We start from the raw sequence: 22,610 nt of genomic DNA, 5'->3' as shown, positions 1-22,610 counted from the left end.
CCATTGACACTAATTGGCAGCGTCACATCCCCTTTGTCGCCCATGCCTGGTGGTCCACTTTGACCATTTTCAAAATCCAGCGCAAATTCTATTGTGGCTTGGCGCACGACAGCTCTCCACAAGGTTGTGTCAACTGTCACTCACCATTTAGGTGAACTTTGATCAGTGAGTATAATTTCTCGGAAATTATCCCAGGGTTGAACCATTCCTAAATAGGTAAGAGGAGATGTTTAACAAGTCATTGTTTGTCTATTCAAGCTCACGCAAGCTATTTTGTTAATGTCAGACAATCAATAAATTATTCACTCAATCAATTCCAAACAGATGGAGAAAAAAAAAATCCCACAATTTCAAAGATTATTTGTCTGTCTGGCAACTCAAAACCAGAACTGTCAGTCATTAGGACATTATGCCAACTCGATTTCTGTCAAAGGGAAGCATAGTGAACCTCATGGTTAGCATGTCTGCCTCACAGTTGTGGTCCGGGGTTCAAACCTCATCTACAACCTTCCTGAGTGGACTTTGCATGTTCTCCATGTGCTTGCTTGGTTATCTTGGCTTTCCCCCACATTCCAAAAACAGTATCGTTTCATTGAAGACTAAGTGTCCATAGGTGTGAAAACGAGCTCTCGGAAATGGCTCAATGGATAGATTATGCCAAAAAATGCTTGCTAAAGAAAAAGGCTCAGCCCTACAAAAGAAGTAGACGTATGCTTCTATTGCACTAATTGGGTGGAATTGTTTAAAAGCTTCGGCTATGAAACTTTTATTCCTCCGCTTTTGGTTTAAGTGGCAGTTTGACGTCACCCTCTTTGGTTAGTCGGTTAATTGATGGATGCACTAAAGCGGCAAAGCATCTTAATTGGATTATGCAAATGGTGTCAGACGCAATTGGTGGGCGCATTTGCAATTGGATCTCTGATAAGACAGCGAAAACAATTAATGGCAAGATGGTCTGATGCAAACAGGCTGAGAAATGATGAATGTGAATCAGGTAAGTGAAGACCTAAAAGGCATAACATACAATTTTGTTACCGTAGTCTTGATTTGACAACATAAAGGTTAATTAATTCTTTACATCAAAAACCAAGTCAAATATGTCAGGATTTGACGCTATGCATGACAGGACAGGCTGCTGGATGACAACTTTGAAGGTCTGGCGTCCATCACGTGCCAAAGCTAATCAATATGTTATGTGTAAAATAACACTGAGGCAGCATGGCTTATACAATTAATACTTATCAATTTTATTGTATGGCAGGTTAATTAAAATTGGATTGTAAACAATTACCATTAATGAGAATTAATGATTCATTCTTAAAATAGACCATTTTCCGCTTTGCATATATATACATTAAAAAAAAAAAAATGGTGGACAAACACGTGGCAACCTGGTATGCCGAGAACTCTGACTGATAATTTTGGAAAGAAACCCAAATTAATTTGGCGAAAACAAAGATACACATGTTGATTTTTTTAAGGATTCAAATGACTACATGGACAGCGACATACCTTTATTCATTAACAACAGCAAACAATCTCAAGTTCAAAGACTTGTGAATTTATAATCTCACACGAATCCAAATTCAAATTGTTCGCCTTGGCGGAGGTTTCGCAGCAGTTTTCGTTTGAACGAGTTGAAGCAAGGCAAGTTTACGACAAATGTCTGCAAGGCTTTTTGGAAATAGAAGCCAAGAGTGCCGGGAAAGCGCAACGAGAGCGACGGGGGTTGGAATGCAATAAAGAACCCCAAACCACACGGAAGAAACACGGCTGTGGATGTTCTTTGGTATCTCGTTTCAACCACGGGGATTTACAAGAGCGCACTTTTAAAAGGATGCTGATGTATTACAGCTTCTCTTATTGAAAGAATGTTATGGGGCAAACAAATGATGAGTTTGCATGGATCCCCGACACACCTGTTGAGATCTTTATGAGCAATAATAAGAGGCCGGCCTGTGAGATGCGAGTTAATGTGATGAGTGAGAAATTTCTTTATGAGGTTTTAAACAGTGAGGCCTTAAAGTTCCAATGCAACACCATTGCTTAGCTTCAAAAAATGCTTTGTTGATTATTGATGGAATGAACTATGTGGACGGTCATATAGCTTTAATGAACTTGCAATAGTATAGCAATTTACAGATTATAAAATAGAACTGCTTCATTTGGAGAATAAAATATTTGATTTTGATTCATTTTTGATAGATTGCAATAACTATGTGGAATTGTGGATGACCGCATAGCTTTACTGAGAGAGGGAGAAAAATCACATATAAAATCCCAATGGCAATATTTAGAATAATCACAATTACATTATTTCCCCAATATGTCCAGGCGCATATTTCCGACTGTAATCATATTACATTAGTCTGAAGAAAATGAATTTAATTACATTTATATTTCTTGAATGCATTATAATAATTATTATCCCTCAAGTGGAAATTCTACTCAATTACCATCACATATTTGTTCCATAAGTGCATCATCCACCTTTAAAAAGGTTGGTACTTTCTTGACTGTTGATTCTCTTACAACCTCACGTTCTTTGGTATCTGCTATTTGCCGGAGCCACGTCGGCACAGCGACGGCCGCCAAAAAGGAGCGTCACCAAGACGGAGGCGCTGTTGACAGGTTACCAGCGAGGGGCTAATTCTATCAATATGTAAAAAATAATCCCCCGTTGCACTGAAGAGCGCCTCCATGCATGTTTTTGATCAAATTAAGTCATTGCGGCGAAGAGGAGCTGTTCAACAAGCAGACTCCTTGCATTGTTTTCTCAGATGTCTTGGAATGAGAATGATCATTAACAGCAGGGTGAGGGTGAAAGAGTCCACATTTTTCCAAGGATGAGAACCCATTTCCACAGCAGACTTGATTCCTTTCGACCAGTGACTCCCAACCACTGTGCCGTGACACATTAGTATGTCGTTAGAGATTATCGGGTGTACCGCAGGTAATTATAATTTATTTATTACAGTACAGTATTTACAATTAGTGTATCTTTGTTCATCTATATTGTTCTCTATCTGGTGACAGGCAGAACAATTAAATGTTTTTCCATTAGATGGCAGAGTTATAAAAGAAGATGTCTGTGTCTTCGCCATTCCTATATCAAGTTTGCCGTCAACTAAAGAGGCGCAGATTTCATGCTGAGTAAATAAATATGTAATTAAATTGAGATACAATAACGATAATTGTAGCGTGTACTTAGACTAAAATATATGCTAATTTGATGTGAAATTTGAAATTCAAACATTGAGGACCTTCTCTGACTGGTGCTATGAATTTTAGTCTCACTATCATTAAAATGAGACTGCAAAGTTAGCTTCTTGCACTAGTCGCTGATTTGGCTTTATGTTGACTGGATAGAGCAGCCAACTTTTCATAAAAAACTTTGATCTGAATAATCTGCAGCCGCTGTGCATTTGAATCCATCTGTTTGTGAGGTTTGACAAGAAGAACCACTGTGAGTGATGACGCAAGCTGCTATGTTAGCTTACAATGCTAGCCACTGACAGGCAACTTTTTAACGTTTTTTTTTTTTTAACCAACATCTTGCTCGATGTCATGTGATTTTTAGCCAATATTTTTGACAAGAGAGAGAAATATGAGTGAATCTCTAAACTACCAAGTTAGCATGTTGCGCTAGCCGCTAACTGGCTAGATGCCACCTTTTTTGAGCAAATGACTGATTTGAATATTCTGACCGGTTTTACACCTTTAACTCTACTTTAACTTAACTTTACACTCCAAATTTTTGCTTCTTTTGCAAGCCTCTGAATGGCTAGCTGTTGAATGGCTAGCTGGTAAATTTCAATTTACATTTTATAACTCCTTGTTTAGGAACGGATTTGTAAAGACAAAGCAAAATAACATGCACATACACAGATTGACTCCGATGCTGAACGCGTGTCTTTACCATTTCAAAACATAACACAAAGCACAAAATACAACATAGTTTATAAACAGTGTAATGCAACCGAGCCCTTAAGTAAATCCAACATTGCGACAACTCTCCGGGCTACAGATCTCAGGAATCCAAAGTGCGCTTGAGTCCGCGAGCTGTGTTGAGTCACAGCCATAAGCTCTGTCAAAGCATCTAAGCGAATAGCTAATCCACACGTGTTCTAACGCATACACACATTTGGCAGCGGAATCAAGGACAGCGTGCAGGAGATGGACACTATCCTTGTTGACAGTACCTTGACAAGTGTAATCCTGAATATTAGACGCTGGGTAAACAACAACCAAAAAAAAAAAAAAAAAAAAAACGTCGGGGCAAGCGCTCAACCGCGGCACCGCATTTCCCGCAGCTCTGACGCTGGGATATGACATTCTTTCTGGGCTCCGAGTGACAAAAATGGAGACACACTTCCGACAGTGAGGGACAAAATACAGAATCATACAAAACCACAATCATACGCTACAGCACTCATAAACAGCAACGGAGGCATATACATAAAAAGCATCATGTAACTACGCATCATGGGAACGTCCGCGAAGATCCTCTCAATCCCTGCACTTGTCCACCAATTTGACGTTATGCTTTTTGCAAACCATAACACAAACGCAACAATTATAACTCCAGTCTGTGATGTGTCACTTAAAAATAAGGAGTAAGCTGTGGAAAGTCAATGAGTACATTAACAATGTTCATTTTTATGTATATTTATAATTGGACTGTTTTCCAGCTGAATGAGTGTCACTAAAGGCAATTTGATTTAAAAAAAATAAAAATTAAAAAGAAAAATTCAAAAATATCACAGACATGTCAGAAAAAAAGGCAAAAAAGATGTTACTATAAAAATGCTACACTTATACTCTAAGTAGAAATACTCCACACAACATCATTTTTATGTCCAACCAAATGTATTACAACTTCAATTACCTTTTTAAATTATTGTATTTTGTCATTTTAAACAAATTACATTCAATGTCTATTTTTGGATAAAATAAAATAGAAAGCACAAACTTATATATAAACATTTCAATGGACAGCAACAATGAACAAAAATATTATATTGTATGATATTATCGATGCTGTACCCCAATTAGTCACGGGGTGGGTTATCCACCCAAGACAAATACACACCTCCCTCAAATAGATGGCTCCATTTCAATACTGGATGGTGCTCCAACTATAATGATCATACAACACAGCTGCTCATGTTCACACATAGACATACAAAACTTAACTGAAGAGCTCTTTTGTACTCTGTTGCTAACCAAAACAGCAGCAGCACCCGAGAAAACAGCCAATCAAGATTAATTAAGGCGTGGAGACTTACTGTGTGCATGTGTACCATGCATCTGTGTTTATGTTCTGGGCAGCCACGTGACTTAGTAGCTCTGACTGGCGTGCCTCGGTTCTATGCATTTCTACATAGTAATAATCCCAAAAGCCAATTCAACCACCACTAAACACCACCCTAACCACGTTTTCTCAAAGTGTGGGCAAAGTGTAGCCTTCTTACCCTGAGGGCTTGGCTGTAGGGCCCTATGTTGGCCGGGGCCCAGTGAGATAGACTCTGAACATGCAGCGCTTCTCTCCGATGAAAGCAGTCCTCCGCGGGCGGCTCGGTCCACTTATGGAGGAGACAGTCCATCTGCAGCAGATGGCCAGGAGGAAGCGGCACCTGGACACACACCCTGGATGGCAAACGGAATGTTTTACAATGACCACGTTGAATAGGCTTGGTTTTGGAGATGTGATGTGTTTGTACCTGGCAGGAGGGTTGGTGGCAAAGTGGTTCTTATACACGGCGTTGAGTGGACCAAAGTCCTCCATGCTGCTCACATACAGGTGAACAAGGACAATGTCATTCATGCTCCAGCCTCTCACATCCAGCTGACCTGGACACACGAAGCAGCAGTGTGAATCGCCATTATGAAAGGTTTTTTTTTTTTGTTTTTTTTTTTTGTATCCAAAACATTTAAAGGAATGTGTTTTGTTGTGAATTTGGCTATTATTTATTTATTTATTTTATTTTATTTTATTTACAATTAATATTCATAATATATTAATTAAAGCATGTATCTCAAAATTGTGACTCCCCCCACTACTCAAAAACATATATATATATATATATATATATATATATATATATATATATATATATATTAAGAAAATTATAAATAAAAGTATTGTTATATATAAATTATATAATATATAAATTATATATATATATATATATATATATATATATATATATATATATATATATATATATATATATATATATATATATATATATATATATATATATATATACACATGTATTTTTTCTTTTCTTTTTTTTAAATTGTCAAATATTTTTCTTCTTCTTTTTAATAAGCGCAGAAGAATATGATGTTCTTATTTTCATCCAAAGAACAAAGCAAAGTTTGTTGTTTTTAAAAAATTTTTATAGATTTTTTTTTTTTTTTTTTAAAGGGAGTTTAATGGTCATGTTTTTGTTTAGTTTTTTTACTGGACAGTGACAATGTGTAAATATATCAGCAAAATACATCCATCCATCCATTTTCTAGACCGCTTATTCCTCACAAGGGTAGCAAAATACATATATTTTTTAATTTTATGAAAGACAAAAATGTTATAACATTTTACAGACAGATTTAATTACCATCATTGTTGAATTAAAAAGCACGCCCACAATTTGAATTCATTTTCTTGCACCAATTTTAAGTTCCTTCATTTTATTTTTCCTTCATACAGTATTTTTGTTGATTCCTGACAAAGAATTTTTGAGGAAAAAAACGTGGACATGTTATTAACTGGGTAGCAACAAAACACAACAAAACAACTTCTTAATGGTCAGTTTAAGCAATTCGGTTTGAAGATTAGCTCAAACAATGTGCTCTACTGTGCAAGTATGTGTGCTTCAACTTCAGTTTTTTTTTTTTTTTTGGTGGATGTGTGGTTCCTCGAGGCAGTGCTTAGCAATAAAGCCAACCTGTGCATTTGCAAAGCATCGGCTTTGTGCTGAAGATCGTTTTGTTGATGTATTTTTAACACGACTGAAGCCGCAGTAAAGCGCTAATGGTGTTTGTCCCTCCCTGTAAGCGTGCGCAGCGTGCGTGCATGTCGAGTGCAAACACAGGCTCAACACAAAAAAAAAAGCGCTCAAAGCCAAGTCTCCCCTTGCAATCATTTGAAAGAGCTTCAAGTTTGTTTTGCCTTTGCCAACACCACCGTCTCGCGCTACTTCATCCTCATACAAAGAGGCCGTTCATTAAATATTAACTTGTTTAATATTGTCTCGACGCTGTGCAGGCAGTTCAGCCCAGCACCGCGATAAACATTAAATATGCTTTTCATCTTTCGCTCCTCTTTCTCCATCAAAAATAAAGGGCGGCAAGAGAGCGAGAGAGAGCGGGGGAACTACAGATAGACTGCAAAAAGCGCTCACTTTAAAACATCTGCAGGGCAACAATGATAACCCCGCCCAACGTGACTGCACTGTCTGGATGGCTGCGTTGAAGAAGCATCTGGTGTTGGGGTACATTTGAAGAGCTTGTCCTTGTTTGGTGGCGAGGTCGCTGTTTGCTATTCCGCTCTAGCAGCCGACTAGGGGTGTGAATTGCCTAGTGCCTGACGATTCGATTCGTATCACGATTCACAGGTCACGATTCGATTCGATACCAATTAATCCCGATACGAATGGTCACGATTCGATACCGATTAATCCCGATACGAATTTATAAGTCGATTGTTGCGATTTTTTTTCATTCATATTTAGAAAATACTAATCAGTAAGCTTGTAGAGTGTAAGATTTATATGAAAATGTATTATTTATTTATCTGAAATTTCAGTCTAATAGAGGTTGTAATCTGTTTCATGTTTGAACAGCATTAAAATAAAAATATTAAGGCTTAATGTGCAAACATTCTTCCATGCTCAAGGTGTGAATCCTAAAAAAAAAAAAAAAAAAAAAAAAAAAAATCGATTCTGCCGATTATTGAATCGATTCGAGAATCGCGCGATGTAGTATCGCGATATATCGCCGAATCGATTTTTTTTTAACACCCCTACAGCCGACGTAGCAAAGCCTCGGTTTCCTGCTGGGTCGTCGAGCGCTTTAAACACTGGACAAGACCTCAGTCAGGCTTTGTCGCTACACCTCACGCATGCTAACAGCCAGAAGAAGGAGAAAACTAAAAAGATGGAGTATAGTGGCAAATGGTTGTTGAAAGAAAAGTTGCCACATTAAGGAGTCAACATGTATCCAAAACTTTTAGGCACATGAACAAGGTGAGCTAATGTTAGCAAGTGTGTTGTACTCGTAGAAGTCCTTCAGTAGTAGTAATAGATTTAACTAACATAAAAACGGCAGTAGTGAGTAGCGCAGTGATACCTTGAGATGTGAGTTTAAGTTATTCTGTGAGCATGTTTGTATCTCAAATCAACTTTTCTCATTGAAATGAATGGGAATCATGAAACTATATTACCATAGCGTCCAGAGCTAACAACTTAGGTCAGCTAGCATTAGCATGGATGTTTAATTTTGACATTACAAGACCCTACAATGGCGCAATAATGACAAATCCACCCAACCAATGAGAGCTTGTGCTTTACAGCACTCAGATGGAATCTGGTTGGCCCACTTGCTGACCAGATATTGAAAATGTTGCTTCATCATACCTTGCTTGGTTGAACTGAAAAGTGACAATACAGAGAGAAACATAAACACTTGTTCTGGTTCCTTTACTTACTTTTCAAGAGTGCAAAAGCTGCCGCGGTCTGGCCCTGGATCCCGGTGTCTTGGCTTTGCAGCCCGTTGATGCCAGAAATCCACTGATATCCCCGGGAAGTTCTGGAAGAGCAGGATGGAGGCACATCTGCGGGGAGTGCTTGAAACATGGAGGGAGAGGAGAGAGTTATTAATATAATAGGAAATAGACAAGGGCCTGGCTGATGACTGATGATTATTTTTTAAGTCCCACACAGATTCCAATATTTGGCAGAATACAATTCTGAAGTAATCGGCTGATTTAATTTGACTGTTTTATAATACTTTGTCCCATAGTATTGGGGGGAACTTATATGTAGTGTGCAAGGGAGGGGAAATGCTCAAGAGGGCCATCCTCGAAGCAAAAAAATAACGTTTTTTTCTTTCAAGGAACCTGAATCTAAATAAGTATCTAGGTTGTATTTTTCTTTATGACCTTACGTGTGCTATGCATCAGGTCATCCATGCACAGATGCAAAGAGGTGATAGAAATGCATCGCCTGTCAAGCAGTCACTCAAACAGGAAGGCATCGCGATGCTCATGACAGAGAACCAGGGAACGCACACGGATATCATGTGACATCACCCCCCTCCCCACTCCCCGCCTTTCCATATACACGCATATGCACTGTAGACATAAATACACGTCTGCACGCATGCTGGAACAATGAGCGAATCTCACCGTGGCCTCGCTGACAACTAAGGTCAGCGTGTGATGTAAATTGTCGCCGGTGATGGTGGTCATCTGCGGCTCCATCAGCATATTCCGCCTCCTCCGTCATCTTGTCAATGGCGCTCTGGCAAGGACAACGAGCGCAGGCCACAGCTCGTGCCACCGCATCCTGCCATTAGGGTTGAGAGTGTGTATGGGGGGGGAATACATGAGGCCAGAGCAGACAAAACGCCGCATAATTACTCAACCTTTTCAACGTGTGTCAGTCTTTTGAGGGCTCGGGCATACGTAACTTGAAGGTGAATGAATATGGAAACAAGGCGCTGACATACTTGTGTTGGGAGAGCATAGATTCAATCACGCCGGCTGTCAATCAAATGTGACGACCACGCGGGCGCTCTGTTTTTCGTCTAGCTTTTCACATCGCCTTTAAATAACAAATTGTTAGTATTCTCTCGAGGCATGCGTATTACCTGCCAAACCCTGCTGCTAATACGGCCGCGGCATTTAAATACATATTTCATATTTCATCCACACCCCCCGTCACCATGCCCAAAACTCATTCAACCCCCCACCGTCGCCGCACCCCCCTTCATCTGCTGTCAACTGCATTAGGCCATAAGATAATCAAATTAATTATACTTCAGCCCCTCTGCTCTCCTTGCCAGCATGAAAAATAGCTTGACTAGCATTAACGGAGGGCAAATGACGGCGGTCCGTCCCCACCCCCTGAGCCCGGTGCCGTCTCCTCTAGTGCTGGTGTCACCGCCGATCTGTCACCCTGACGAGAAGAGCTTCAGAAGGCTGAACCGGGGCAGGTTCTCCCGTGGTTGTCTCCCCCCCACCCCCTGCTGCCGCCTCTACTATCCCTGGATCTTCCTGCTCTCCCCCAGCATCCTTGGGGTTGGGCGGGGGCTGTGGGGTGGCGTGTGATGTGATGGGGTGAGGAAATATATAGCTTCAGGGTGCAAGGCTGCAGGGTCGCGGGTGGTGTGCGACGGGGGTATGTTTTCTGTCCATAACAACCCCCCTCCAAAAACAAAAAACAAAAAAAACATGCACAACACAACATAAAATAACGCAGCAGGCAACAAAAGTGGAACACATGTTCTCTTACATTTGATCATGCACCAAGTTTACTTTCATACATTATTGAGATGTTCTTTCTGTAACATCCTAAGATGCTACAAGGCTACTTTTTGTTATATGCCCCCCACAAGTCTCTGCTATGACTAGAAATAGTATCACTTATCTATAAAATTGTTAGGTACACCTATGCAGAGAAGCTAACACTGCACTCTCTAAGACACTGTGAGCACCACTGCCACCTACTGTAGTGGATCTGCAACTACACTTTATTCTAGGAAAAAAAACAACAACAACAAAAAAGTTCCCTGAGATCACATGCCCACCAGCGCCCCCTCAACTCAACTATTCTAACTTTTGTGTCAATCACAGAGGAGTTAAAGTGGAAGTCAAGTAAAAAAATGTTCTTTCCAATAGTATGCTCTATGCAACCCCACTACTCTAAACAGCATTCTGGTCAATATTGTGGAATATGAATTAAGCAGCAGAATCCACCTGTTGTCATCTTTCTCAGGGGGCTGCCATTTTGCCACTTGCTGTCGACTGAAAATGACAACACAGGCATCAAGTAATGACCAATCATAGATCACCTGTTTTCTGGATTTGGTCATGTGACATTTGTGAGCTTAGCTGTGAAAGTGAGAATATTTGCACTACAGTATTTACAAACAGAATATTTACTGTTTGAAAAGCTGACATTCCAAGGATTATGGACAATTTCAAATCACGCAAGGTCTCTAAACAATTTCATTGATTTGATTCATCATTGCGCCTCCACAATAAAATAAACACTTTCCCAGCATGTTATTGTAGATTCACACTCCACTGCTGCCACTTTGTTTCAGCCACTCTTAATCTACTCATGAACAATATTTGACCGCTTATGTCTTTAAGTAAATACAGGAGAACCTTGTTTTCCATTCTTTAGCATGTTTTTTTTTTAACTGATGCGTTCAATGTGACGTGGTTTTCACAGCGTCTCGCAGTAGTATGTTGAAGCAGAAAACCAAATGGAGTCAAAACTAACCTAATTAGATTATTGTATCCGTAACGCCTCCCTGATAATACAGGAATCGTTCAATTGAATGCTTTTTTAAAAGTAAAAAAAAAAAAAAAAAAAAAAAAAAAAAGTCACAACCCTGTAGCACTTTTCTTTGAGCTTCTCCTGATTAAGCACAAAAAAATAAAAAAATAAAAAAATCTTTCTGCATCCCTGCAAACCCCGCCTGCGCCCACTTAGCCTACTACCTGAATGCAAAGCGGCCTAATGTGAGGGGACATGTTTATTAAGCTGGGCCTAGTTTCGGGCAGCAGTGAATATTGCAGACGTCAAAGTAGGCCATGTGGGGCTGGAGGAGGGAGAGAGAGGCGAGCCAGAGAGGAGAGAGGAGAGAGAGGAAGAGAGAGAGAGAGAGAGAGAGCGAGAGAGAGAGAGAGAGAGAGAGAGAGAGAGAGAGAGAAAAAGAGAAAGAGAGAAAAAGAGAAAGAGAATGTGAAAGAGCGGCCCCTATGGAAGCTGATCTGAACTCTCGCCTCCGGTTCCGTGCTCCTCCTCTCCTCCTGAGCAAAGTTATCACACACCAAAGGCTTTTGTTCTTCTATTTGTTTTGCCCTGCTCGTGCTTTGGTAGCAACGAACACCAAAGGGGGACAAATTTCTGTATATTTTCTTTTTTCAAGTTCATGGCTTCGTGTCGAAGAGCATCGATCTCAACTGCCAAAGCAGCTCGGTTGTACTCACGCTGGCTTTGCTCTCCGTGTGCATGGCGGTGAAGCGTAGGTAGCCGACTGGAGCGAGCGCATCTGCAGAGTGGATCACCGTCTCTGATGCATCGCTGCGACACATGATGGAACAGCCGTTAGGGGTTCAAGTTATGGTTACGGTTTCAAATTAGGGTTTAAAACAAAGTTTAGTGTCTCCAAATAGTGTTAGTCAAAAAGTCCCCCCCTCCAAATACAAAAATAAAAAAACACTGCACGGGACTTACTCCTCAATGCTTTCCCATTAGAAAGGTACTGCATATATCTAATACAAAGTGAGTAATGTAAGCTACTCATTGGTGGAGAACATCATCATCCTCATGTCTGTATTGCCGCCCACAGTCTCCACTTTGCTACAGCACTTGCCCTTAGTCTCCCTTTGGATAAAATGTGTCTCATTACCATTACAACTCTGTTTTTTTTTTTTTTTTTTTTTTTACTTGGCCAGCCAGTACTCCAAAACCATATAAGTGATGCAAAACACTTGTGGTTACTAATTGGTGGAGCAGCTTTGTCATCATCGTGACAGTATTATATTAACTCCATAGTGTCTATTTTGCTGCAGGACTCCATTTCATTGCTGTTCTTGGTCTCCTTTTGACAAAATGTGTCTCCATATTCTGACAAGTTCTAATATCTGGTCAGATGTGCCTTAGCTCTGGTTGCTGCAGTATTTTACTCCAGTCTCCACTTTGCTGCAGCGCTTAGTCTTTGTTGCTGCCCTAAGTCTCTTTGTGGATAAAATATGTCTACTTCCAGTGATCACCTGACAATTTAGGACCTGCATGCAGCATTATACTCCACAATCGCCACTTTTCTGCAGCACTCTGTTTTCTTGTTGCCCTCAGTCTTCTCTTGGATAAAATCAGTCAAATAAAGATGGTACTGTAAAGTGGAAGAACTGAATGGCAATACTCACATGACGAGCCTCTTTTTGAAGAGGGGACAGTCGAGGGTAAAAGTTTCATACTCTCCTCCTTCTCCGCAAATATGGACACCATACTTCTGGGAGAGCTAAAACATAAAACTCTTATTTAAAGATCACATATATAATGCAAAACCAATTTTACATTGCTTAAAGTCATAAAGTCAGGTGGAATGAAATATGAGTTGTGGTTTTCATAAATTCAGCATCAACGCTACAATCTAGCAGAATTGATCTGGCAAAACATTTGTAGCCTGTACTTGGAATAATAAATCAATAAATATTATGAACATAATAACAACTTGTGTTTACACTTAGCAGTTTTTCAAGAACATGACATGACCATTTAGAGCATCCCAAATTGTTCGTGACCTGTTTCAGGTAGGGCGCCATGTCAGCCAGAGACTTTCCCAGGTGCTTGCCGGGATCCAGACCTAATTTGTTCACGCACAGACAAATTAGGAGACAGAATCACAAATCAGTGATTGAACATGACAGACGTAAACACACAGCAAAACCTGCATACATCCGTTAGTTTGACTTTGCAAGTAGTGTATACACATCTTTATGGGGAAGGCTAACAGTTTTCAAAAGCAACATATGCACACAATTTTATACTTATACATGCACATTCCCACCTCATTTAGTTCCCCCCTTGAAAACATAAACTATGGAAAGAAATGTTGTTTATTTTTCTTTTGCCCTCCTGGTGCAGGGAAGTGACTCAAGGGCATGGGGAGAGGAAGAGAGGGAATAAAATACCCAGCATGCCTCACTCTCCTGAGCCTTAGACCATCAATAGTGTTTAACTGTTTTCTTTTAGTGTTTAAATGTTTTTATTTGGTAGTTATTAAGTTTTTAGCTCCAGTGTTTCCTCATAGGGGAGCCTCCACACTGGGAGGGATGGCTGGTCTTCATCCCTCTCGCTGTGGACGAACTCCTCCTGGGTGTCTTTCCTTACAGGGTACTTCTGTGCCCCGCCATGTTGTGGTTTTCATGTGTCTGTTGTGTTTTGGGTGTGTCTGTGGGTACGATCATGGGGATTGGGGGGGGGGGGTTCTTTGTATTGTATTATGGATGTTCAGCACTTTGAGTTGCATTTGAATGTATGAAATGTGCTATATAAATAAAGTTTGATTGATTGATCGACATCCTATGGCAACCCAGCAGAGAGCTGATCAGTGGCATGTCGCTCGTCTCTATTACAGTGGAAAAATCCCTAATATTCTATTCTTTTTCGTTTCAAACTGTTTTGTTTTTTTTACACCCTAAAAAATGTGCATCAAAAGTCGCACAAAAACAGTCAACATGTCCAAGACGTCACTAACAAAAGTAGTGCTTAATTGATTTTTCCTTTTGCAGTGATTCAAAACTCTGTAAAGTGAAAAGAAAAACAAAAAAATTAAATAAAATTGCTTGGTGTCATGTTGGAGCAGAGGTCCCCATAGTCAATCCTATATCCCCCATGTTGTGATGATAAAATCTTATTTCATTTTATCTCGTTATAGTAACTATAGTTGCAAATGCAGTTAATTGTTCAGCTCTGAAGACAATGACTCCAAAGGTCACAACAGCAATATTATATCCCGCCACTTCTGAAAATGTGTCTTAATTGATCGACGCCATCTTTAACAAGTGACTGACTCATCCCAAGAGGCAAGGCACACCCATAATGATCGCCAAGATGGCCATAAAGCCCGTCGCCCTGCTGCGGCGGGCGTTACGCGGCGGCGGCGCTGCTCTCCAGCACATCGACGTGTCTAATTAAAGGAGCAAAGTTAATCGTAATGTGAGAATATCTTTTCCCTCGTGGCCTGACAAGCTCAAAGGTTAAAGTGTCAGTCGGCGCGAGCCCACCCGTGGGGAGCCATGGGTGAGAGACGTGAAGGCAGGTTTTGGGGTTCATCTTAATCCCAGTTGTATCTCACGATGGTCCAACAAGGGAGGAGGGGTTAGAAAGGAGCGGGATGAGATGGTAGAATGAGCACACCCTTATTCTCATCCCGGGGGACCCATGCTCTTAATTAGAGTGAGAATTTCTAATCTCAACATCCTCTCATCTTAACCCCGCCGCAAAGGTAATAAGGAGGGACACATTAAAATTCAATCCCTTTTAAATATCCTCTGTAATTAGTCATGTCTTTTAACAAAATCTTCATAATTGGCTCCAAATTGCACAGGGGATGCCACTTTCTTCTCCCTTTTTTTTTTTTTTTTTTTTGATAGTTTCATTAACTTTTCGGCTCTTAAATGATTAACGATCCACAAGGAGACGTTTTCACAGAGTGCGGGTTTTAAGAGCAAGTGCCAAAAATGTTGCAAAAATAGCATGAACGTCAACACATTTCAACCTGGCGGGCATTCATTGATGCTCCTGACTTCCGCCTTCAGCCAGCGAACACCACTTTATTTTTAAAAGTGATACTCACAACGCTGTCTTACCCTGAACCAGTTTAACAAGTGGACCCAAGCCAAATTGAAAAATTATGCTGCACTGAAATTAGATAAAGGTAAAGTCTGACACCAGAGACACTACATTTCCTGCCTTTTATTTGGTGGTATTCTTCAAAGCTCAATTAAAATCAGTGAGCTTTAAAATGAAAGAATCCAGTGTAGAAGTGGGATTAACTCACAACATTAGCACGATACTCGCAATACATCAACTGCCTAATAATCAATATACTGGAAGAAAAACCTTGACAGTTCATTGGAGTACACTTCAAAAGACACGATTATCTGACGCTGCTGACTTGAAACCGTATCGTGAGAGACAACAATAAAATATACCACATTATCAATATTTTGTCCTAACGCTGCCTAGGCCAGTGACGGAATTAAGTGTTCTTGAAATTATAAAATGTTTGCTAAGTAACAACATGAATAAACTGGATGTCATTTTGTATCCCCCAGAACCTCTTCCAAGACCAAAAAAAAAAAAAATCTTCATGTTCTTCTTCCAACTGCTTTGATTGACGCCTAGTCACTGTCTGACTAGGCGCCGCTGCAAGAGGACAGTCAGGGCAAAATGTGGAAAATATTACTAACATTGCACATTTATTTGGATCAATACGAAAAGTTACACGAAAACATTTTCCGTGTAAAGTATAAACAATGATCAGAACATCTCATTCTTCTCCTTTTGTGTCATTCAAACATCAAGTGTCACTGAAATGCGTAAACTTGCTTATTGACAGTTTGATGAGAATCAGTCGGTGTGTAACTTTGGTAACTAACAAAATATCAAAATAAAAATATCTGACAATTGTAAGTGATTGAAACTAAAACCTTTTTTTTTTTTTGTTATGGAAAATTAGAAGCTTAGTTTTATCAGAATCATACTAACAAGCAGAACACACAGCTCTTGCTCTTTCAGGATTTTGTTTATATTAATTGTCTTCTAATGTCAGTTTCACAGTAAGTTGCGCTAAATTAGCACCAACAAAAACCACCGTTTTAAGCAGCAATTCACAGTAGACAATGCAGGTCAGAATAACCAAGTAGAATACGCTTTATTTCTAGTTTTGCTGGCCTTTGCCCACTGTGAGGAGATTTGCTTGTGTGAAGTTGTATAGTTAGCTCAAACTGCTTGTGAGTTCCCTTTCGTGTGTTGAATTAAAAGCCTGGAGATGGCAGATACCGTCTTAGCCGAACTGAGCCTAGCTGCGAGAGCGCTATCGCAGGTATCCGCGGGGTTTTTTCTGGCAATCTGGTGACAGCTCTGCTTTAATCCCCGCCTTCACAGAGCAAATTAGATTCGTGACGTGTGGCCCTTTAGCCCACTAAATAGATGGAATAAGCGTCTCCCCTCCCTTGTCAGTGAGCACTTTTAAAACAACACTCAAAAACAATAGCTGTTGGTTATCGCCTCATCTTTTTGCAAAGGCGAAAACCTAAAGGGCTGGGGAAGAAAGAGAACCTGAGACAAACGAGGATAAGATTAAGGTTATATGGACAATTTGTCAAGCTCTTTATCAGGAATTCAGTGTCTGAATGGAATTATGGAAAGTGGAAATTGTGTCGGGATGAATCTGTCACTCCAAATACTGTATAGAAGAGAGAAACTTACTGACAATGAGCTGAACTAAATCAACCTCAGATATTGATACGGTGATCATACGCTGTCATCAGTTCATCACATTGCGGTATAATACATTATCAACAAATTCACAAAGATAACTGAATTCCAAAAAACTTTTTAACATGATTTATTTGCCTCAAAATAACAGGTGAAACAGGAAACTACTTGACCATCAAGCTTGCCATTAGAATAACTTACCTACATTCTTTGAACACTAATTGTACTGAAGTGTTATATGAGATTATGTTCAGTGAAGCTCAAAGGTTACCCAATGTGTTCATGCCAAGGGTAAAAGATAGTGGGCTAATAAATAAAAAAAAAAAAAGAAAAGAAAAGAAAGAAAGGACGAAAACGGTGGGGTGGCTTTGATTTTGCACATGCCAATTATCTCGGGAGAAGAAGCCCAATTAACCGAGGGACCTGTGGCGCCCTTACTCACCAGCATGACTCAATCGATTAACTAATTACATGAATATTTGATCATGACTCTCAGAATGGCCAATTACCTTTATGCGTTCGAGATACTACGCACGTATTTGGCTTTTATGCCATTTTGAGGCACAGAAGAAATTGATTTTCCTTTCATCTGTTTATCACAAACGATGATGCTTGATATGAATTATAGCTCTTTTCTAAATTAGACGCTACATTTAAAAAAATGCTCTGCCATTTGTTGTATACAGAGTCGTGTCTTTTGTTAAACATGCTCAGGCGGAGTGTTCGTAAAATTTTCAGCTCCATGTATTGTGAATTCATTGTTTTTCTCTCTGAATAATTAAAGGCCTTCTTCCTTGCATGTTCTCCCCGTGCCTGCGTGGGTTTTCTCCGGGTACTCCGGGCTCCTCCCACATTCTAAAGACATGCATAGCAGGGTTATTGGGCGCTCCAAATTGTCCTTCGGTGCATTTGTAAGTATGGATGGCTGTTTGTCTCTGTGTGCCCTGCAATTGGCTGGCATCCAGTTCAGGGTGTACCCCGCCTACTGCCCAAAGCTGGCTGAGATAGGCTCCAGCATCCCTGCGACCCTCGTGAGGAGTAAGTGGTTAGGAAAATGGAAGGATGAATAATACAAATGGCTTTATAGTGTTTTGGAGATGTTTTAGGTATGTGCTTGACAAATGTTCAAGAATAAGAATGTTTTTCTTTTTCATTCTGTTGGTGCATTAGTTAAATTTGAGTACCTTCATTGCCAGAGTCAAGTTAGTTCAGTGACCAGTGGAGCTTTTTCCCCGACAATTTTGTCCACATACATAAATAAGAAAGATGACATTTTCTTCTGCCAGTACTTTTCTCCTGTTACAAGGTATTAAGCTGCCATCAGCACAGATTTCAAACTTGCAGAGAATTCACTTAGAGGATTATACCGCATTTGGACAGCTGTCTTTTCACAACGGGGATTTGTCATCAAGCTATATCCTCTCCTTAAGAAAAAAAGATACTTTTCTTTATCCATTCACTTTTAATTTGCACCTATCTTCCCGAGCAGCAAACGGAAGGAATATTAATCTTTATTGACTTGTCAGGAAAGCGCAGGGACACGTTTCGTCTTATTATTTTGGCAGAATATCATAAGCTGTTTTAGCTGTCATTTCATAGGGAGACTTAAACTTTGACCTCCACTTTTTTTTTATTTTTTATTTTTTTATTTCATACGTTAAATCCCTTCAAATCACACTGCTTTTCTGTCTCCAACAATCACACACAGAGACACACACAGGCCACTAGGAACCTTGTTGCGTTGTCACACAATCTCCCTTAAAAATTCACTGCCCAGACCTGCTCTCACCAAAAGCTGCAATTAGAAAAGAAATGCCTGAAGGCCGCCATTCAACAGTCTCCTTTCTAATTACCAGTGCCGCGGGACAAGTGAAGAGTCAGGGGAGATCCGATAAGATCTCCCCACATTTTTACCTGTAGCCAAAACACACGCACACACAAATGCCAATATAGTGGGAGGCCAAGCCGCACGCTTAAAAAAAGAAAAGAAAAAAAAAGACACCCGAGGTGACATTTCGTTCTAATTAGAATCTGTGCAAAAATGTGGAGGATTTGCTTTTGGATGTAGTCTTGTTTATGGTAGAGAAAACAGAGTTACACTGTGACTGACTAACTTCAAGTGTGGGTCTTTATTTTTTTTTCTTTCTCAATATGAATTGTACCCTTAAACAATATGACAATTTTTCTCATGTTGTTGACTGCAGAAAACCCTTTATGGTGAATTTAGAAAATGTGTTAAATATGTTGTCACTGTTCGAAGATAACTGCTAAAAACAACTGCAAAGACTGAAGCACTCCAACTGTGGAAATATATAGGGTTAAATACTTTTTCACTTATTTCAGTTTTGAAAAAAAAATTTTGGTGCATGTTCCTTCTACTGATAATGCAAGCCGAAATTTTTTTCTGAATCCTGCTAGAGCGTGGTCTGATGCAAACCTGGCCTACCAAAGCTGCACATTCATGAATAGCAGACAATTTAAATCAATCAAAGGTGACGCAGACATTTCATTCCGTGCAATCATCTGTAGTAAAAGCGGCCACGCCACCCCCTCAAGCAGGACAAAAACACGTGGTGAGTGACGAGTTGACATAATGTGGTGAGGTAAATTTGTCAAAATCTGTCGTTTGCCTTTATTTTAGCATAAACCTATAAGACCAAAACATTTAGATATCATAAATCTGTTTATGTTTATTTTAACACAGAGAAATGTATTGCTTGTGTTTAAAACACGTGGGAGAGGAAGAAGACTTAGAGAACATAATCACACATTAAATTGCAATGTCAATGTAGATGGAAAGATTAATTTTCGAAATCATTCATCCCCATTAACGGTGTTGAATAATTATCATTTCTCACCAAGAAACTCAGAGGGAGTCTGCCAAGCGACATCACAATTGATAAAAGTGAACATTTGAACACTCAAAAAAAGTTAAACTTTTTTTTTTGCTTTCCTTAACATCCCCGTTAGTCAGTCATCTTCTTGCCCTCAGGCTCCAAAGCAGGCGGGTAGGGCGCAGATTACAAGCGCATTTAGCTCAGCGTGGAAGCAGTTGAGAGACGCATATGAGCGCTCACCCATTTTTATCACGCGAGTGAGTACGGAAAAGCGGGTGTTGCTGCAGCACGACGAGGGACACGTGCCGTTTATTGACGGGCTAAATGTGAACGGGAAGAGGTGGGCGAGCACCTGCGATTACTTCTCAGCTGCCAGCCAGCCGCACACAATGGCGTGCACGACACCCTCCTCCCTCTGCGCTCCTTATCTCCTCATATTGTTCTCCGCTTCAATGCCTTTGCCTGTGGCACACGTCTCGACAACCAGCGCTAAGCCACAGATTCGCGATTAGGCCATTATTCTGCTTTTCTCGCTTTCTTCTCCACTCATCCTATCAGTCACTTATCAAAATTCTTCGATTACTGTGACTACTTAACAAAGACTCTGGAGAGAGTAAAATGGCTGACCATGAGGGGAGGGTTTGTAGTCGGGGTACGACGCAAGGGCTGCGGGGGGAAAGGAAAAAAAAAGAGAGAAAGGGGAGGCCATCTCACCAAAGGCGGCGACTTTGATGAGTATGGCGTGGACGTCAGATGATATCATCTCTGAGAGCAGCAACTGCTGGTCTCGCCGCCACAGGTAGGCCAGAGGCTGCAAACCAAGACGTAAACACCTGGGGGGGACAGGTGGAAGTGAGAAAAGTGGGGTGGTGCTAAATTAGAGTGCTACCTAAAGTTTGAAAGCCTCTAAAGTTGCACAAGTGGAACTTTGGCCAAACATTAACCTGAAAAATATGCCATAAACTTTGATTGTGAGTGTTGTGGAAAGCATAATTGAGATAAAAATGTGTTGTTGACACCACACACAAAAAAAAAAAACATCTAAAATAATTGTATCAATTGAAATGTGTATTTTCTTGTACTTTTTTATATTTAGAAAGAATTTTAAAAAATGTAAATATAAAAAGAGTGCCTAAAAAAATGATTACCTAATCATTTTGTGAGACCTTGTTCTTGTATAATCATTTTAACACAAATATATTTATTTTACAAAAAAAAATATTTTCTAACACCTAAAGTGATCATTATGGGACTTTTTTTTTTCTTTCTGACACGTACGGTAACCCGTAAATGCATATTCATAACAGCTTTCACAGAAAAGCATTTGCGTTGAAAGTGCAATGAACAAGCTGACAGCGGAATATCCTACTAATGTGATCGATGGGTTTAGTTAGAGAAATACAACTTTTAGATTCTAATTAGAGTATTAAGTCAAATTAAAGTCAAAAGAGTTGTGTGAATGTCTGTATGTGCGTTGTGAGACTTACACATTTTCAACACGGACCCTCTGGTAATCAGAAAGAATGGCCCCTGCAGACACTGCGTCGACACCCTCTTTTTCCTGTGGAGAGAATGAAGGAACCTTCAAATACAATGCCCCCCACCCCTCAATTTTCGATACAATATGTGCGATACGCTCAGTAAAGGCAATGACGTTTGCGTCCCATGGGGGTTAAATACTGTTTTCTCAACCTACAATGGTGTTTCTAATCTGACCCCAGCCACACACACAAACACACCCCGACATGCACACGCACAAAAGTCTTTCCATTCACTGTCAGGATGTTTACATTCCGGTCATATCAAAGTCACTGTGGTTCAGCCCATATTCCCTGGAGATGTATTTATTTATTTAGCCATGAGTACACGTGTGTATGATACGTTAGTGTGCCTTAGTTCCATTATTATTTTTTTGCTTACTCTCTACTGGGTCTCTTGTTATCTATTGGGTGGCTCTTTTGGCGATGCCTTAGCTCTGGACCCTGCACATACACAATAATATTCAAAAGTTTCCAGTTTACTGCAGTACTCCATTTTTTTGCAGTCCTTAGTCTCATCTTGAATAAAATACGTCCAACGATGCAAAGAAGTGATTACAAGAGAGCTTTTGTTCCTCCTCTATTGTTGTCTGTTATTATGATCAGCTCCTACTGATTGCGTTAACTGCGACAGTTTCCGGAAGTACAATTTTTACTACCGTTTATCCATGTGGTTAGCAAATTTGCCTCACAGATTTAAGGTTGTAGGTTCAAATCCAGGATTTGCCCTTTCTGTGTGGAGTTTGAATGTTCTCCTAAAGCTGTGTGGATTTTCTCCACTTTTCTTCCACATTCCAAAAACAGCATGCATACATCCAAACATGCATGATAGCTCACAGAAGACTCAAATTGTCTTTAGGTATAAATATGAGATTGGATGGTTGTTGGGAATGAGACATTGTAAGGTGCAAGTGAGACTATAAGGAGAGCCAATCACAGCTGAAAGGCACAAACCTGGACGAGTCATCAGTCAATCACGGGGGTGA

General features: G+C 40.0%; 1 protein-coding gene across 2 annotated transcripts in view; it reads right to left on the bottom strand.

Moving 5' to 3' along the window:
* The window catches only part of LOC144031229 (diphthine--ammonia ligase-like), a 65,537-nt gene that overhangs the window by 26,317 nt on the left and 16,610 nt on the right, over window positions 1–22,610 (bottom strand). Inside the window, exons 4-12 of one of the 2 annotated variants that reach the window (XM_077538123.1) lie at window positions 21,574–21,647; window positions 20,801–20,919; window positions 13,547–13,608; window positions 13,169–13,263; window positions 12,230–12,323; window positions 9,413–9,572; window positions 8,714–8,851; window positions 5,724–5,853; window positions 5,475–5,649 (exon numbers count right to left, since the gene is read on the bottom strand). In XM_077538123.1, coding sequence (XP_077394249.1) covers window positions 5,475–5,649; window positions 5,724–5,853; window positions 8,714–8,851; window positions 9,413–9,572; window positions 12,230–12,323; window positions 13,169–13,263; window positions 13,547–13,608; window positions 20,801–20,919; window positions 21,574–21,647 — 1,047 coding nt within the window. The remainder of the gene's footprint in view (window positions 1–5,474; window positions 5,650–5,723; window positions 5,854–8,713; window positions 8,852–9,412; window positions 9,573–12,229; window positions 12,324–13,168; window positions 13,264–13,546; window positions 13,609–20,800; window positions 20,920–21,573; window positions 21,648–22,610) is intronic. The other variant, XM_077538124.1, reaches the window with a different exon arrangement.

The sequence above is a fragment of the Festucalex cinctus genome, chromosome 12 (assembly GCF_051991245.1).
Source record: "Festucalex cinctus isolate MCC-2025b chromosome 12, RoL_Fcin_1.0, whole genome shotgun sequence".
In the NCBI taxonomy this organism is placed as follows: domain Eukaryota; kingdom Metazoa; phylum Chordata; class Actinopteri; order Syngnathiformes; family Syngnathidae; genus Festucalex; species Festucalex cinctus.
Note: the sequence above shows the minus strand (reverse complement) of the source record. Positions and strands in the feature narration are given on the sequence as shown.